The 18,843-nt window shown below is 34.4% G+C and overlaps 1 protein-coding gene across 3 annotated transcripts in view; it reads left to right on the top strand.

Annotated features, from left to right (window-relative positions):
• Nucleotides 1-18,843, top strand: part of LOC121116123 (uncharacterized) — a 78,668-nt gene that overhangs the window by 22,988 nt on the left and 36,837 nt on the right. Inside the window, exon 1 of one of the 3 annotated variants that reach the window (XM_040710349.2) lies at nucleotides 13,716-14,087. The exons of the other annotated variants lie outside the window; for them this stretch is intronic. Coding sequence (XP_040566283.1) covers nucleotides 13,846-14,087 — 242 coding nt within the window. The 5' untranslated portion in view covers nucleotides 13,716-13,845. Of the gene's footprint in view, nucleotides 1-13,715; nucleotides 14,088-18,843 lie in introns of those variants that run through there. 3 annotated transcript variants of the gene reach the window in all.

The following is an 18,843-nucleotide window of genomic DNA, read 5'->3' as shown; positions in this document are numbered from 1 at the left end:
GAATGTTGAATCTGTCCCTGGCTCCCCTACATCAAATAAATGTAGTATTCTTCATTTTTCTCTATAGAGGGAGCCACAAAAATCTCTCACAATACAATACGTCTTTAACACCCACTCCTTAATTTTTTATAAAAAGAAAATACAAAGTACATTGTGTGTTCTTACTAGTGTTGTGACTCGGTCCAAGACCAAACACTTTTTTCGGTTCGATCTTGAGTGATTTTTCTGTAGCAAAATTTATCGATCAATTTTTTCGGTCTCAATCTATGGACCGTTTTTTTTTGGTCTCAATCTTTGGACTGATTTTCTTACATTGTGCCAATATTCATCATTTTCAAACACAATTGACGTCATCAACAATCCATCTATCACGGCGCTACCTCGCTAATACAAAAATACAGAGTGTATTTTGTTGTCAGCTGTTGATATTTCTACTTTTTCCCCCTCATAATCAGTGTTGATGTGTTGGTTGTATTGGAATGAACTCTTTTTTTAAGCTGTGAACAATTTCCATCAATTATTGAATAATAACAAGAGTTGAGTAGTTTTTAGTGAAAAAAGAGGTCGAAGAGAAGCCGTGAGCACATGAATTAAGATCCATGGGAATATCAACTGCCTGTTGTAGGATTTTAATGGAAGAAAATGAGTTATTGTTATAAAGAGGAGAATCTACTACATTTAAAATAGTATCAGGGCAGGGAAAATATTAAAATTATATTTGAATTCATGCATATATATTTTATTATGTATTTTTAAAACAATTTACAACAAAAATAGGGAAGAATGCATACTTCAGAGGGAGAAGTTAACACTACGACCAAGGTTCATAGATATACAAGGTTATACCATAACGCATGTACGACGGATGTTTAACTTCCACCTCGCTTTTTAATATTGACATCATAGAGTATGATTGGTTGCGTACTTTGTAGAAATCTGTATGTCATGCTCAGCAGTCGGTACGATACATCAAATGTGAAATTATAGCAGTAGTGACGTCATAGACTGTGATTGGTTGCGTGTTTTTTTCCAAAATTTGTCTGCCTTGCCAGTATTTGGTACGATACATCAAATTGGAAATTCTAACAAGCCCGATTACACGATGGTCTAACCTTGTATTTCTATTAACTTTTTACCACGACGACCTATTAAATAATGAACAAAATAGAAGAAAGAGCACACGCAACTGCCGTTTTTCCTTTTCTAATTTTTAAATGTGGGTTTTTTCATTACAAACTACTCATCTCTAATTACAATTCCATTTGGAAGAATTGCCTTGCTAACAACTTTTTTGGGGGCCTTTTCGCTATGTTTCTTTTCAAAGGAAAGGTTGTGTGATACTCTAAAGTCTATTTAGACTTTACTTTAAATGAGACCAATCCAAATTATACTTCTTTTAAGGATCGAATGAGTTCGGTCTCAGACCGGTCTAGAATTTTCGGATCGAAACCCATCACTATTACTTACATATAAATATACAGAATATCGTCTTCTTGTTATCCAAGCATATGTTTTATGTTTTATTTTCCACACGACAAACCTGGCTTATTTCTTTAATTAAAATATCGTTGACATAATATATGTACTTTTAACATAGGGTTGGACCCCCCCATCATATCTTATTATTTTTACATATTAATTACATACTATAAGCTGTACATTAGGCTGTTCCCTTTTCGGGAAAATATTTTCCCGCCTCTGCACAAAGACCTTTTTTTCTGAGGGCAATCTAAAAACTAATTTTAGGAAAGTTACAAGTCTTGCAGGCAGGTTTCGACGTGCTACAAGCCATATTAATTTGAAAATAAATAAATAATAATAATAATAGTGGGATTTTAAGATTGACGACATCCTTTATTTGAAGCCTTTTGTTATACTTTTGAGACTTACGACTCGACTTGGACACATATTAATGACTCTCAATTTACTTGAGCTCAAAAGTCAATTTGTCACTCTATAAAATGTATATTTTATTGTCTATAGACCCGTAGTGCGGGAACCATAGGGACCAAGGGCTCATTACCCCTCCCCCACTTTTTTGGTACTTTTATGCTTATCAGAATAAATACAAATTTTAAATGTCTTCATTTTCGAGAAAGATATAGTTATCTGTTTAAATTTAGTCTCTTTTAAAAAATTTAATCTAAAATAAAAACCCAACACCCAGCCCCCTTCAAAAAATACTGCGGGGGCCTCTTGATGACATCACCTATATATACTTGAAAACACAACCCGGCGACGATGCTGTGGACTTGAACAGGGCTAAATTAAAATGAACTTTTTTAGCGTGGCACATGCCATTGTAACTTGAAGAAAAAAATGAATTTAAGGTCGACATTGGCTAGTTTTAACCCTTTTGTAAGAGGTATTGAACTCAAGTCCATACTTTGAAGACGTACAATTTGACTTGGTCACTAAAAATGATATATTATCCGGAAAGTGGTGGGCAGTCGAAACATGAGTGACACACAGCTATATGGTTTATTAAATAATATTATCATTCGGAGGAGGTGCATTATTCTGCCACTAGTCGGCGACAATATCGATTTGTTTACAAATGCATATAAGTAAACAAAGTTCATCCCAGTTCAAGACCCAACTTAATTTTATTTGAAAGACATTTCAATTTGGCAATAGATATAAAGGATGTCTGTGGATTATGATCAAATACTTGAGAGTCAACTTGCAGTATTAAGACATTTCCCTACATCTTCCTCTTGTACCAATAAAGAGAAGGGATCCTAGTTGAAGGGCAATTGTTTTGAACAATAAAGAATAACATTATATTTGATAAAGCTGCAAGAAACTGCAAATCATTGAGCACATATTTTCAGAGCCCTTAAATGATGAAAAAGGAGGTGTACAATGTGTTTTTTTTTAAACGGATAAACAAAATACTAAAAAATATAAGGAATGTGTACAATTTTTGACTCGTGGTATCATATTTTGGAAGTAACGAGAACCCAACGGTCTACCAAAAAAATAGGCCTGAAAAGCCTCAAACTTTCGTCAAATCAGTTATTTCGTTGCTCCATCAGAAAATGATTTTTGCATGAAAAAAAATATTAACACAAAAACGGAAGAGGGTAATTTAATTTAATTTAAGGGGTCTCAGACATTGCTAGAGTCTATTTTTTGATTCTTCCCGTCAAAAAAGATACTTGTGTAAAGAGAAAAGAATATTAAACGAAAAACAGGTTATGTTTAATGTGAATATACAGTGTCCACGATAAATTGGAACCATCTTAAAATTCAACCTGCTTGATAAAAATAGAATTTGGAGTGTATTTGATAATATGAAAAAGTTAGACATGATATAAAACAATAAATTTATTCAACATGTCCTCCCTCAGCATCTTCTCCATCCTGCCCCTAAAGGATTTGCATGTCCTGATGACTTCCACGGAATTGACAGTATTCCACTCCCTCGTAATGGAGCCCTCCAGGGCCACGATGCTCTTGCGGCTGATCTTGCACACCTCCCTCTCCAACTTCCCCTACCAGTAGTAATCACACGGATTGAGGTCAGGTGAGTTGGAGGGCCAGGTGTTGCAACCCCAGAAAGTGATGTTGTGGAAGTTGAAGAGGTTAGTGGTCCTCATGGGATGTGTGCGGGCGCTGAGTCTTGTTGGAATATGAACTCCCTCGCAGGGGCCGTATCCTTCATCCACGGAATGACGAACTCCTCCATGACTTCGCAGTACCTTATCGCGTTAACCCTTTCCTTGGGATTGAAGAAGAAAGGAGGCATCAACTCACCGGTACTGCAGATGACACCCAGGGGCATCACAGAGGCCGGGAACTTTGTGGTGACGACTGCAGGGACCTCTTCTCTCTCCTTGGCAAGCCAGCTGCCATTCTGGACGTTGTAGCTTCTGTCGACAGTCCAGTTCTTATCGTCGGAGAAGATGATTCTTCCTCCATGGCTCTTCAGGTCATTTAGGAGACGCTTACCGTTGGTGAGCCTGGTGGTCTTCATGGATGACGTGAGGATGTGTTGTTTGGCCATTCACAGCCTTGGAGTCCAGCTGCTTGCTCACTCCACGGTTATTGGCCAATCTGGACAAGGAAGTCCCCAGCGAAGCCTTGATGGACTTCCGGAGGCCTTCAAGGAAGTGGGGAATGCGGATTCGGTCACTTCTCATGTTGTGGGCCTTGTGGCAGGCCTTCCCCTCAACCTCCCAGGCATTGAAGACCCAGTACACTGTGGTCTTGGGGTAGTTAAGAACCTTGTAGATAGCAGAGGGCTTGTTTCCCGCGCGAGCCAATTCGAGGATGGCGTTTCTCCTTGCTTGTTCCATGATGACTATTGTTTGTTGTTAAAACAATTGTGGTGGAAGTTATAGTGTATTGTTCACGCAACCTTTTATATTAGTATGATTTAACCCCGAATATCCACATTATGGATCTGGATGAAGTTTAAAGTAGTTCCAATTTATCGTGGACACCCTGTATGATGCGTCACCATAAAAATAATTTCGAACAAAAATTTAAGAAAACCCCAATATACTGTTTTGCTTCATAAATAAATATACGTCCCAGTATGTCATTGACATATTGCAGGGCTTATAGAAATACAAGGTTAGACCATCATATAATCGGGCTGGCTTGAATTTTCAATCTGATGTATTTTACAGACTGCTGGGCAAAAGAGGCAGATTTTGACAAAACACGTAACCACTTACAGTCTATGATATCGCTAGAATTCTCAATTTAATGTATCGTAGCGACTGTTGGGAAAGAAACACAGATTTTGACAAAACACGCAACCATTCATCTACTATGACGTCAATATTTAAAGCGTCATATGTAAGTCAAACATCAGTCGTACACGCATTATGGTATAACCTTGTCTTTCTATTAACCTTGACATATTTGAGTCAATTATAGACTTTGTATTCAACTGGTTGGGATGAGTTAAGATACTCAATAAATTTAGCTATAGCTCAGAACTGCGTGTCTCAAAAGGGGTGCTGTGGCACACTGGGGTGCCCCAGAAAAAGAATACATACTTTGATATCTAATTTTTTTTTTAAATCAACGAAACAATTATGATTTTTTAATTTATAAATATATCGGAATCATTCATTTTACATAATGATCGTTTTTTGTGGATTTGTCGAGTATGATTATAGGGTTCTACTTTAATTCTTTACCCAATACTCCACCAAAAACCCATCGAAAGACTAAACAACAAACGACACAGGCAATAAGGAAGGGACCATAGGCCAAGGAGATCTACTTTGTCCGAATCGACCTATTATGAATGAATAAAAGTTTAAACTCTTATTTGATACATAAATATATAAAATTAACCGTAAAATATGTCTCAAGTACCTATTGTCAATAACGTGTCATGTCAATAGCTCAAGTGAGTCAGCATATTGTTTTATCATTTAACCACAAAAATACATTTGATTTCACATAGAACAATCAATAGCATCATGGGTTGTTGTCTAAAAAGAAAATGCTCACGAGCACTGCACATGATTGATAGTGAAAAGAAGCCTAGTCCATGCATTTCATTTGAGTTATTCTGGATTTTTGTGTTGCTGTATTACTTGGGCGGTCAAACAAGTTTGTAAACCTGTATTTTTAAAGGTTAAAGTTATAATTATATACACTTCATATTACAGTCTGTGCATTATTGTCTCGTTTAAATGAATAAAATATTTGCATTTAGGCTATCCAGTGTCATTTGTAATCATATTTTACTCTTTAAATTTTCTAGTAAAAAGCAAAAAATCTATTATCCAGCCCACCCCCTGCGGACTCTTTTATTGTGATATTTTGGCTACTTAAAGGGCTTTTTACGACATACCCAACGAGAATAATTTATTGATAGAAATAGAGTATAACTCCAGTTGAAGAATACAATTGTAGTCTACACTCCATTTAGAGTATAATCATTCAAGCTTGCTTTTGGATTCACGGGCTACATATTTAAAATGATACGAGGTTACGTTGATTATCTTCTTCTCTTTTATTCCGTTGTATTATTATTTATTCACGCAATGAAATAATATGATATTCACTCTGTACTGTCGTATTACAAACTTTGCCAAATAACAAAAATGAAATATGAATTTAAATATAACTGGTTTTTTTGGTGCGCCATTAAAAACAATCATGGCTACTCTTGTTACTATCTATACCACAAATACCATAACCATATTGCCCTCTCTATAAATAGCTTGATAACAATATGATGGATGGAATTTAGCACCTGTTTATGAGCAGGTGATGGATTATGGACAATCCTATCGCTCTGTTTTTTGACCCATAAAATCCTCCCCACTTTATTCTTTATGTTATTATTAATATTGAGGATTAATATTTACTTTCAGATTACAAATTAGTGTTTATAGATTTCGTTTTTGTTTATGAAATACATATACAATACGTATAAACTAGTGCTGGATTTAGGTCCAAAAATATTAAATCGGTCTAAGCCTGTTATGCTTTTTAGTGGAACGAACTAATTCGGTCCTTTAAATAAGTTATATCTGGATCAGTCTCATTTAAAATAGAGTCTAAATCAGGGATGCTACTCAGAATTTTATATCTTATATCTAGATTCACCCATAAAATCCTGAGAATCCATACGGAAATCCTACGAAAATAATAGTAGTTTACAGAATCTCAATACAATTTAAAACTCACCTTGAGTCAATTATATTTTATATTCCCTTTCACTTTCAATAATATCTGCTATTAAGTGTATAAAATCATTTTTATAATGCATTTTAAACATATCTTTGCATCGTTAATGAACATTCCCCTGTGCTAGTTTCATTATTTAGGCCTAAGAGGCTGCCCGTTCTAACATGTTCCACTGTTCTTTATAATATATTGTTTAGCTGCAGTTGAAATCAGACAAAACGGGGAACGGGTTCTGAAGTAAACTCTTAACGCTTTAGACAAAGGAAAGTAATCAATTAATTATTGTTGCGTGTATAAAATCCCAAGATTTCGAAATTTTGATAGAAATCATCTCTAACGTAACGTTAATATTCCAAGATCTTGGGGTAAATCCCAAGGAGTGGCATATCTAGTCTAGACTAATTTTATAGATGAATTGGTGATGACGTCCGATGTGTCGGCCATCAATAACATCTTATGAAGTTAAATCATATTTTTACAAGTCATAAATTAGGATAAAATAAAATTACTTCATATATTTATACCGAAAAATAATCTGTCCATATATTGAGACCTTAAACCATCGTTCTACGATTTGAAAACGATTAAATTTCACTTCGGAGCAAACCGAGAAAGTGAATTTGGTCCCAGACAGAGTATCAACGCTAATATTAACGTCGAGTATAAACTACAAACGCTTGAGGGAGGAAGAAGGGAGGGGGCGAGTTGAGTAATCATGTTTAATTTAAAAAAAGAAATAGTTGCCGCGTTTTTTCCTGTTGAGTTTCTTGACTTGTGATCACCGTGTTTTGCCGACATTTTAAAGGATATTAATTACCTACTTATAATAATATGTGTTGTTAATTTGTTATGTTGACTTATTTTATAATATATGCTCTGTACATGTGACAATTTCTTTGTCTAAAAATATCCTATTTAATTAGAACATTTATTAACAATTAATTGATGCTATCATTTCATTTAGATCTACTAAAATTAAATGCTGAATATATATTTATGAGTAATATAACCGTGTAGATTTGACTTTTATAATGTACCCCAGAAACCTTATATTTTAGTTATTTATATTAAAATATCCAAAACTGACATCATTAGTATATCAATCATCCATGAAATATCAATTATTGGATAATATTCATCAAATATACTGTAAATCTTGTACAATTTTCCTATATAACTTGCACCTTGTACCAAATTGCAACTTGTAGTAGAAACAGTTGGTAGAAGTTGCACGTTTTAATTAATTGTGACACTACTTAAAATATGATCCTAAGTGAGACCCCCCCAAGTATGCACATTATACAGAGTTGTTTTACTGACGTCACAAATTGTATTATACACCAAATCAATGCCATGTTTGTGGGCCTGGCTATTTATTAAATAAAATTGACACACTTAACACCAAAATAGAAAAAAAAAGACTTGTATTGTAACAACATGATCCCAAAGACAAATAGGGATTTTTGAATTAAATCAAATTAATAGATACTTTAGATCGATTAGGGAAAATATCTGTTCCTTTCAAATGTAATAGTTCATTTATTGGCTTCAATAAAATAACTATCCCAAAGTTTGGTATATGGACAAAGAAGTGCGTCACCAGTGTGAGGTTTCGGTCTGGACATCCTAGACCGGTCAGAGACCGTTATATTTTTTGGTGGAACAAACTGATTCGGCCCAATAAAAAAGCTTGGTGTGAACAGGTCTTAGAAAAATTTGGTGTAGATCGGTTTTTAGGAAAAGTTCGGTCTAGATTCTGTACCAAAAACATCGGTCCATACCGATTTTACATATAAATTGCTTATAACATGAGATAATATGTATTTTCAAGTACAATGACGTCATAAAAAGTTTAAACAGAGAATGCTCGGATTAATTTTGATCACGTAGTCTCTCGTGGAATAGGCAATTCGAGCATCTCTTGAGATGGATAATCAAGTTAGAATTATCGTCCTTTGATTCCATCTATCTTCTCATTGTTTTAACTCTTGGAGAGCATAGAAGTCCACTTCTTCCGGTCTGAATGAATTCAGAATTATCTTAGGCCTGAGTAATTGTATATATTGTGTACTTTTGAATTTTTTTGTAATAATAAAAGACGATTGATTTAAAAAAAAATCGTCTCTCATAATATGAGAGCGAAAAAAATAGGTCCTTAAAGTGAGACCGAAAAAAAATCAGTCCAAATCGGTCTAGAAACAATCATTTAAGACCGAACCGGAAAAAAATCGGTGCAGGACTGAATCTTAACTCTACACGTCACCCATCTGATATGATTGTCAAAACTGTGTAAAACGAAACTTTAAATTTCTTGTACCATTATGAAACTAAAAAGACCAAACTAAAACTTCAATGATTTATATAACTTTAAAAAAAAAGGAAGTTATGTTGTTGTAAACACCCTGTATTTTCTTGATTTTCTCAAAAATAGAAAAAAATGCAAATAACTGGTTGATATACACGACTATAAAAGACCGAATGAATTACAAGATCCATATAAGAATGTTGATTTAAGAGTCATAAAGTCAGTTCAAGTGTTGTACACTCTACGCATAGATGTGAGTGGAATTGACTGGCGTTGTCTCAACTACAAAAGGAACGTCGTTTCCTTTTAATTTATTATGTGTACACTAATATACATATTATGTAAATATTAGGAGAAGTTTTTTCCTTCACATAAACAACAAACCTAGCAAGTATACGCTATTCTTATGATGTAGAGGGGAGTAAAGGAAGAATAAATTCTCCTAGTTTCTGTGATATGTCAAAAAACGTAAACACAAATCGTTTTTATATTTGTAATTACAACATATATACCGAGTGTAAATGGGATTCTGACATACTTAAGATGATGAATGAAACGTTTGTTTATTGAACTCTTAAACTTGTATTACTAGCATCAGGGACGCACACTGGTGTTGGGGGAGGGGATGTAGCCCCTCCAGCCCAAATGAAGGAATGATTGCTTGTAATAGAAAATTTAATTTGATATTTCAGCTTTTTTCCACTAAAATGCAAAACTATTCCGTTTTTTTTCTTCAAAAAATGTAATTATTAAAAAAAAAAAAATTCTAAAAAATGTAATAATGAAACTTTTTTCCCAAAAAAATTAATTTTCTCTGCATTGCTGTGGATTTTTTTTTAAATTTTTCTATGTAAAATTAAATTTTAGACATTTAATTTTAGAATTTTATTACGAATATTTTTTTTTTTGTGAACAACTGTGGATTATTGAATGTTTTTTTCCAAAAAAAATTAACTTTTAGACATTTAATTTTAGAATTTTATTAAGTATATTTTTTTTTTGTTAACAACTGTGGGTTATTGAGTGTTTTTTCCTAAAAAAAATTAACCTTTCAATTTTTTCCTCCCTAAAAATTATAATTTTTGTGATTTTCGAAATTTTTCTTCAAAAAATTCAATATTTGAGAATGAATTTCAGGATTTTGAGAAAAATTTAATTTTTCAAATTGTTTTCCAAAAATCAAAGACCCCCCCCCCAAAAAAAAAATTTAATAATCCTGCGGACGCCCCTGAGCATAGTGGCTAACCTACTGTATTGAACACGAGAAGATAGATTCACACACCTACTCTTTTTAATTGGTAAAGCGTAACGTATACAATTTTGTTTTCCTTTCACAGAAATCATATTGTGAGTTCTTGGAGGTTACGTGCTTAATTTATTATAGAGTAATTCATTATATCCTTAGCCCCCCTTGTGATCAAATATTACTATACAAAGTATACAATGATACCAGCTGCACTTAGTGTTCAATTTTATTTTGTTGCGGGTCGGATAACTATTTTTCCCGCTTCCTTTAATTGATTAAGTATAAGTTAACATTATAGTATTTCATTTACTCTATTAGGACCTAGGAATTGTCTTTGAAGTCCATTTAATAGGGGAAGTAAAAAGTTCTGAGCGTTATATCGTTTTATTTTGAGCATACACTTAACATAGTTAGGATTATCCGATTTAGATGGGTCCTAACGGTTTTCTGAACTAATTTTTAGTTCCTTGGCAATGGAATAAGTCCTCACATTGCCGGTCCAACTATTTATTTTATCAACATTTTCTACGTCCATATTACCAGAACGGAATCGTTGAAACTACCGTTTTGCTATTGCATTCAATACTGTCCATAAACAGCACGATTTTTTTTTGCCGGTCTGCTTCTCCTTTTCATCTTGGTCGTAGTGATACATAATAATTTATCGAATTTTCTCTTTTCGTACTTCCATTGAACTTTTTTTAATTGTACACTTAACATTAACCATACTTTAATCAACCTTAGCGTCAACCTTACGAACATTGGGGTCAAGAGAATAACTTCTCATGAGCACGTTGTCCATTGAGCTACGTCGTTCCTCACACGACGATATTATTGATCCGATATTGTCCATTTGGACGTCATCACATCCTATACATTTCTGGGGGATTTTAGTAATATGGACAGGGGGAGATCCCCTGCCCATACAAACGTTACTTATTCTAAATTCAGTTGACAGGATACGTTTAATTCCTTGCAAATTTTGCACACTTTGGCATGCAGCTAAATGAAAGCAAATTTTGTTCTGTATCTCAAAAATGCGTTGAGACATTTGGAAACTATTGTTTGTAAGCGTCGAAATGAATAACAGGCGAATGGTTTTTATATACGAAATTCTTGAATCACGATTCTTCATACCTCTATAAAATTATTTTAAAAAAATGTGTCAGAATTAAATATACACCCGGTATTCACATCTGTATATAAATAAAAGGAAGTTTGATTTTTTATTTTATTTGAGGAACATGTTATATATATATATATCTATGAAGGTAGTCTGTAGCTGAGAATAATAACCGTACTCTCTTGAAGAGTTGAACAACGGATGTTGCCATTAACGGAAATGACTGCGTCACCATTTCTAATACGCGTCCAAGGTACTCGTCCTCATAGTACTAATAAGTAACAAGCCATTTTTTTTTATGATTTTGATATCGTAATTTGGTTATTTCTTATATTTTTTGAATGTGTCTTAAGGCAGTTTCCCATCTGTGTGGAGCTTAAAATATGTAATATTACAAATTCTAATCCATATACTACATATATATATATTCACTAGTGTTGTGACTCGGTCCAAGACCGAATATTTTTTTTTTCCGGTTCGGTCTTCAGTGATTTTTTCTATACTGATTTTTTAGTCCGGACTCTGCGATCTGAGCCCCTAGAGCGAAATGTTATCGTTTTCAAATCCGATTTGTAAGGTCTCAATATATAGACCAATTTTCTCCTCCATCCACCTGATTTACGAAGGTGCTCTGAAAAATTTCTGATCTTACAAAGATACAAGACATTTTTTCTGATTTTGATGTTTTATTTTTGAACAGAGTTTCCATGTAACTCTTGACACTTCTCCGAGTGATGTTCCCATCTCTGTAACCTGTCCAAATAGTACTGTGTGTTTTTCTCTGCAAAATAATTACACCTTTTTTTCTGGCTCAATTACTCCAAGGTGGATATACTTATACGCCTCAAATTTTAACACAAATAGCCTTTATATGCTATTATTTGAATCTATTTGAAAGTTGTATTTTCAAAAACAAATATTTAATGACAGCTCGATACTTGATTTTGTCCACATATTATTTATTAAGTACTATTGATATTAACAGGTTGTTATTCAATGCTTAGACGTTATCTCCTCAAGAATTAACTAATGATAACAGATTGAGAAAATGAAGAAAAAAAACCCAACACATTGTCTACCAAATAAAAACGCAAAAAATCCGCACGCTAAAAAATGCTTAGGATTTACAGGGGGAAGGCGTCTCCTCCTAATTCTTCCAAACAAGGGCAAGCAATTTGAAAGATACAAATTTTTTGTCAATTGTAGCAGAACATTATTAAACCAACCTGTAAAAAAGTATCAATATCTATTCTAATTCAAACCCTTTAATCTGTGTGTAATTCAATTTTTTTGATGGGGCTCTAATTCCGGACCACCCTGTATATTATACAAGGTGAAGACCCGAAACTTGTAGTACCATTTAATTACAATTTCATCCCCTTTATTTTTAATTACGAGGTTTCATTACGCAACCAAACGACAGCTGAAACAAAGATAAACAATTTTTAATTTTATCCAATGTCTGGAAGTCTTAAGGTTAAATTGTCGGAGCAACAACCAAAAAGGCAACGATTGTGCTTTAGGTTCAGTGCCGAGAAGGCTGGAAAAACAGTTGGCATCTCCATTCATTCTCCTATTACATCACAAATTCCTTACATCCCCATACAGCCAAGAAGATCCAAAACTTCTACAGCAACAATATGACCACCTACCTCCGTGTGGCTTTTATACAGCCCTGACCTCAAGCCCCTGGACTTTACAGTTTAGGGCATCTAGGAGTAAAATTTATGTTGCAACTTCTTTATAAATGTGGCGTCGTACGCCATGGACACCTCCTTCATCGTTGATAGCTGCCAATCTGTTCGCTAGTGTACCGAGGCTGTTATTGCGTGTGAAGAAGAACATAAGGAATAAAGAATATAGCTAAATGCAGTATATATTTAAACATATCACAAATGAGTTTTGAGCTGTATGTTCTTGATTTACAAAAACCACGATTTTTGTAAATTATTCACCCTACTGCAAGTTTAGTGTTCCCTCTCTGTATATGGAAGTAAACCTTTCTATTGCATCCATTTCGGAGTAACAGTCTATTATATATTCCATTCATTCATTCCTTAATCCGCTCTGGATTGAAGTAGTAAGTAGTGATTTTGTTTAAATAACAACAAACTCTGTAGGGGAGGGGGTTGATATGGACTTTTGTTTCCTCGTCGTCGTTAGTACATAATACGGAATTCATATAAATATATATATATATATAGAATCCCCCTTTCTACGGAGTGAACATTTGAATTAGGAGGGAGCTTCTATCATATATTTCCCCTGAATGGAAAACACCACGGTGTGATGTCACTCATGGTTTTACCGAAAGGTAAATATAATAATAAAAGGAAGAGAGGTAATGAAGGTGCTGCGAGGAGACGACGCGTCAGTTGTAAGTTCAGTGTCGTGTTGAAATGATACTCTCTAGCGGAATAATAATCATATTAAATAATGGAACTGTTCCTACTTTCTTCTGATCATTATTATATAAAGTGAACGTGTAATACTCCCTACGTATTCTTCATGGGTTGGAAAATCGTTCTTTCTGGTCTTTTAAACAATGGACCCAGCCCGGGAGAAGGAGGCTTCCTTTCTCCTTCTGAGATCAAATTTGAGGATGAGGAGGAGAATGAAACTTCGCCTTTGAAGGGCAAGAAACGTGTTCTGAAACGATCTCAATCCATTCAAATAAAGGATTCCCCACTCCATCGTGGATCCCTCATTGGATCGCCAGCATTTAGGCGTAAAAAACGGAGAGCGAAAAGGTAAGATCATCGCAAATGACTTTTCGTACATATACATTACTGTAATTGTGGGTTATTTGAGTTGGAGTAGGTCATCATTGATAGAGGGATAAATACTAACCAAAAAGGCTAGGTCATCTATCCATTTGCCCTCTTGTTGAATATCAAAGGGTTGAGCGTATGTGGAACGTTCCATTCTATTTAAGTACAGCTCATTTTAAAACTTTAATGAGTAAAATATCATTTTGTACGTTAATATAGTATTCATTAGATAAATCCAAACTATATATAAACCTTATCAAAAAGAATACTTAATCTAATGGAACAAGCTTGAATTTATTTTTGTCTTTTTGAAGTGTGACATTAAGTGTTTGAGATTATCATATTTGTACTCTCGTATCAAATAAACAATTTGTATAAACATGGTTAAAAAGGCAAAGAAATACAATTGTTGAAATAATTCGCGACGATTACTGTTATAGGGCAATCAAGGACTTGCTTAGTTTCTCCAAGAGTAGCGTGTATGATGCCTACAATCGCTGGAAGAAGGATTGGTAAGAATGTTAGGAAATTCCACTAGCCAAATTGTGATCAAAAGAAAGCTAACTTAAAACGTTCGTTCAGGTCAAATCCTGGAACACCTATCAATATCCCGTCACAAAAACGCAATGACAATAATTCATCTGTCTCTAAATCTCTTGATGGAGTCCATCAGGCTGGCCTTGGTGCTATGGGGATGTCTGGGACTATATCGAGAGACATAGCCCCAGACAAATAATCCAAAGGATTAAGGTCGGGAGAGTTAGGAGGCCACAAATCCTTGGTTACGACGTCATAACAGTTCTCGGTTTACCACTGCATGGAGATTTTGGACACATTGCAGGGTGCTGAGTCCTTATTGTTTTCTCATGGCAGCCCAGATCCCTCGCCATGGCCTTCATGGACCTGGTAGGGTTATCCTCAACCATCTTCTTCACCTTGTCGACATCTTGTGGCATCAACATCCCAGGTGTCCTCTAGCTTCTTACAAATACGCTGAACAGTCCGTAAATTCACTCCTAAAGTTGAAGCAATCGTTGAATTGGAGATTTCACCTCAATTATTAACCGATGCCATGACTACGGTGGACCTCGAAACCTCCTCGTTCCACTTATAGCTCTTTATCTCCTCATATGATGACGGCATGATACTAAATGAACTACGTATCGTCAGCTGACGAGAATAGCTTTCCTATTTGGTAACCGGTTTTTTATTTGATAATGTCGTCTTCAAGTTATCAAGGTTTAGAGTAGGCGACAATTTGATCCCCGCTCCCTGTAAAGTCAAGTGGGGGGTCACAAATGGTTAAAAATTATTCGACAAAGGAGGAATAATCATATTCTTCTAAGGGATGAGTGGAAGAATTATTGCTGAGTAGCTTCAGTGGGATATGATGTCTCTTAACATGTCCAAAACAAAGGTTACAGTCTTCATTATGACTTTGAGTATCTTTAGTGGGATTTTATATCTCTTGACATGTTGGAAAATAAGATTAAAGCCTTCATTATGACTCTGGGTACTATTGGACAGCAATTGCAGTGACATTCAGCTGGTATTTCTTCCACAAACGTGGTGAATGTTTCTAAGTTTGCTCAAAAGTGCAGTTTATGCCGCCTACAATTGCCAGAAGAAGAGTGGAAGGATGTTAAGAAATGCAAAATGTGTCGAGGAGAGGATTCAAAAAACAGTCCATTAAGTCAAAGCCTAGAATCTTCATCAAGTTCCTGGGCAAAAAATACAATCAAAGCAATTAAACTGTCTCTAAATTTATATACCTTGCAGTAAATAATTGTTTTCCTCTGAATTATTCGTATTGTAATTTTTTGTACGGGATCTTTGGTCATTGATCCGTCATGCAAGTAAGTGGCGTGTAAGACACGTTGAGTTGTGTGGAATTATAATACAGATTTACCTTGACATAGTAGTTTAATTCGTTACGGACGGAGCCCTTAATTCAAAGCAATTTATCTCATAAAAAGTTTAAAGAGGCTCTTTTGTCCCGTTGTCAGTTTGTATCTTAAACAAAAAAAAAAAAAAACCTCGTAGGTTGAGTTACTCGTATCTCAAAGATATTCTTACAGTCAAGCTATACCTAATAACATCGCAAGTTAGACATGCATTTGTGTGTGTTTTGAAAACATATACTATGTCAGTAGAAAAGGAAAGAAAATCCCACAAAATTGGGAGTTTCCGTTGATGATGATAATGATTTTCGTATATTTATATATATATTTTTTTCATTCTTGATAATGAAGATAATTGACTCTAGTGTGTGTGTGTGTGTGTGCGTATTTGTATAGGCTCACCTCTAAGGTAGGACTGTCGTCTTCTTTTTACCCACTTAGTTAGTTACTTTAAAAAATAATCCAGAGACCTCCTCCACCAATAAGTCATCAGTTTTTTAGAAGAAAAACTCATGACTGTTTTTCTTTCCCTCTTCACAAAAATATCTACAACGTTAATTAGAAGGGAAAATAGAATGCAGTCAACAAGATGGAGTCTAAGGGTTGCCTTCTTCAAGTTACACCCCACAACTCACAGGTGAGGAGGGGGGTGCATCAGTGCACCTCCATCTGTCCTTCCCCTTTTACAGGATGTACAATACATACAATGTATGGCATAAGTCCTAATATCATATTCTATCCTTCGTTATTTTTGGAAAACAGTTTTTTTGTTGTCATGACAATTCAAATGAATCCAACACACCTCACTTAACGACTACATAAAAATACATTGATATATAATAATAATTATTATAATAGGTCTGTAGGATATGGCAACGTGTGTTGCATTTGAATATTACTTTAACTCTGAGGAAAATGAAGGCAAGAAGTCAATTTTACTCTCACAAGGAAGGCAAATACTTTTGAGATAAATTTGTTTCAAGATCGATTTCGAGAACCACATAACTTGAAAGTACTACAAACTTTAAAACCTGAATTCGCCCGAACTCGAAAATGGGGTTATTGTCCTAAGACGTTCACTGGGCACAGGATTCAAAAATATGAGCTCGACCGGAATCGAAGTTATGCCTCAAATTCAACACTAATGACTAAAATATTCCGGATTCGCTTAGTATAAACAGTGTAGTGCTTCAACGGTACTAATTATCTGGACTATGTTCGGGGGTGTGTTCCTGTCGTTCCAAACATAATCCAGAATATATCTAAATCACCCAAACTCAAACAAATTTTTTGTTGCCGAATATTACATCAAGTCCATCTTGATTTCAGCAATATATCATTTAGACCGGACTCGATCAGTCCAGAATCATTATAATATGGTGTTTTCATTTGAATAAAATGCATTTTAGATTTTTACGTGAGTTCGAAAATAATGAAATGATAATTTCTTCAACACTTGGGTGTATCAACGCTAATTTTGCGTAATTTTTTTTCATCCTGACCAAAAAAAATTATGGTAAAAGGCAAAAAATCCTTAATTTTGGGGCGGGGGCTAAAGACCCTCCAGCCCACTTGCTGCAGACCCCCCTGTAGTGGCATGTTGTTTAGTTGGTTATTTCATTCAACACTAGTAAATATTTCTCCCATTACCCCTAAATTTGTGTAAATTACCCCATTTGGGGTAATTTACACCTGTTCTCCGACCACTATTAGGCTGTCAATCTCAATCCAGAAGATATTTAAATTATCCAAACACATCCAAGTTTTTCCTTCTGTGAATACATTTCAGCAATGTTTCATTTTGACTTGATTCCCTCAATCCAGGTTTAATTCATGGCTGTTTTGTAGACTTGTGATAACTAGATTTTGACGATTTTTGTATGATTGAATTAGTATGTAATATATGTGGAAAACCCACCTTGAAATTCACTAGAATAAAAAAGTTATAACTTGTAGACTATTAATATCTCGATAAATTTGCATTGATAACCAACCGGTTATATTAATTAATATTTAGCAAACATATATAGGAGCCAATTGATCATAAGTGTCCCAAAATTATAGTGAATATAGTTTATAAGTTATTAGTAAATTAAAAAGTGAGAATTCTTATTTTCTCTCTACTGAGTTGTAGCAAAAACGAGTTATCACAAGTCTACAAAACAGCGACGACTTATGTAGTCTGTGGTTTAAAAAAAAAAAAAATCTTCATTAAATTGGTCAAATGGAGTTGCACTGATTAAGTATATGTAAACATTATAATATTACTGGTCAATTTTAGGGAAATATTAAACCGTTCAAAAAGTATTGTTGCATATTCTAATACAAACCCTTTAATCTGTGAGGGATTTTTCTATGGGACTAAAATTCAGAGCCACCCTTTCATGTGTATCATTAAGACATTTGCATGTCTTGTAGAATATATTTTATTAATCCCCTTTCCTTGCTTACATGATTGGTAGGAATACACAAGAGGAGAGATTTATTACGAAATCTTGATGAATGAAAATATAAAGAAAAAAATAATAAATATTAGAAATAATTCATTTCACAAAAGGATTTCACTTAATTCATTCAAAAAAATGTACGATATTCTTAATACTAATATCAATTATTAACATGAAATGGATTTGCTTAAATGTTGTGAAGAGTGACCCCCCCTCGGAACTCGAATTGACCACATATTTTTCGGAGTTTGTCGCGAAACAGAGAATAAAACTTTATTTCTGTCTTTGGTCACATGCTACTAGTTGATGTTGCTGTTGAATGAGTTTAAATCCTGTAATGTGGGGTTATTATTTTTGATTTGATTTGGAAATTAATGTCCTTGTTCC

The sequence above is a fragment of the Lepeophtheirus salmonis genome, chromosome 4 (assembly GCF_016086655.4).
Source record: "Lepeophtheirus salmonis chromosome 4, UVic_Lsal_1.4, whole genome shotgun sequence".
NCBI lineage: Eukaryota > Metazoa > Arthropoda > Copepoda > Siphonostomatoida > Caligidae > Lepeophtheirus > Lepeophtheirus salmonis.
This window is presented reverse-complemented; position numbering and strand designations above follow the sequence as displayed.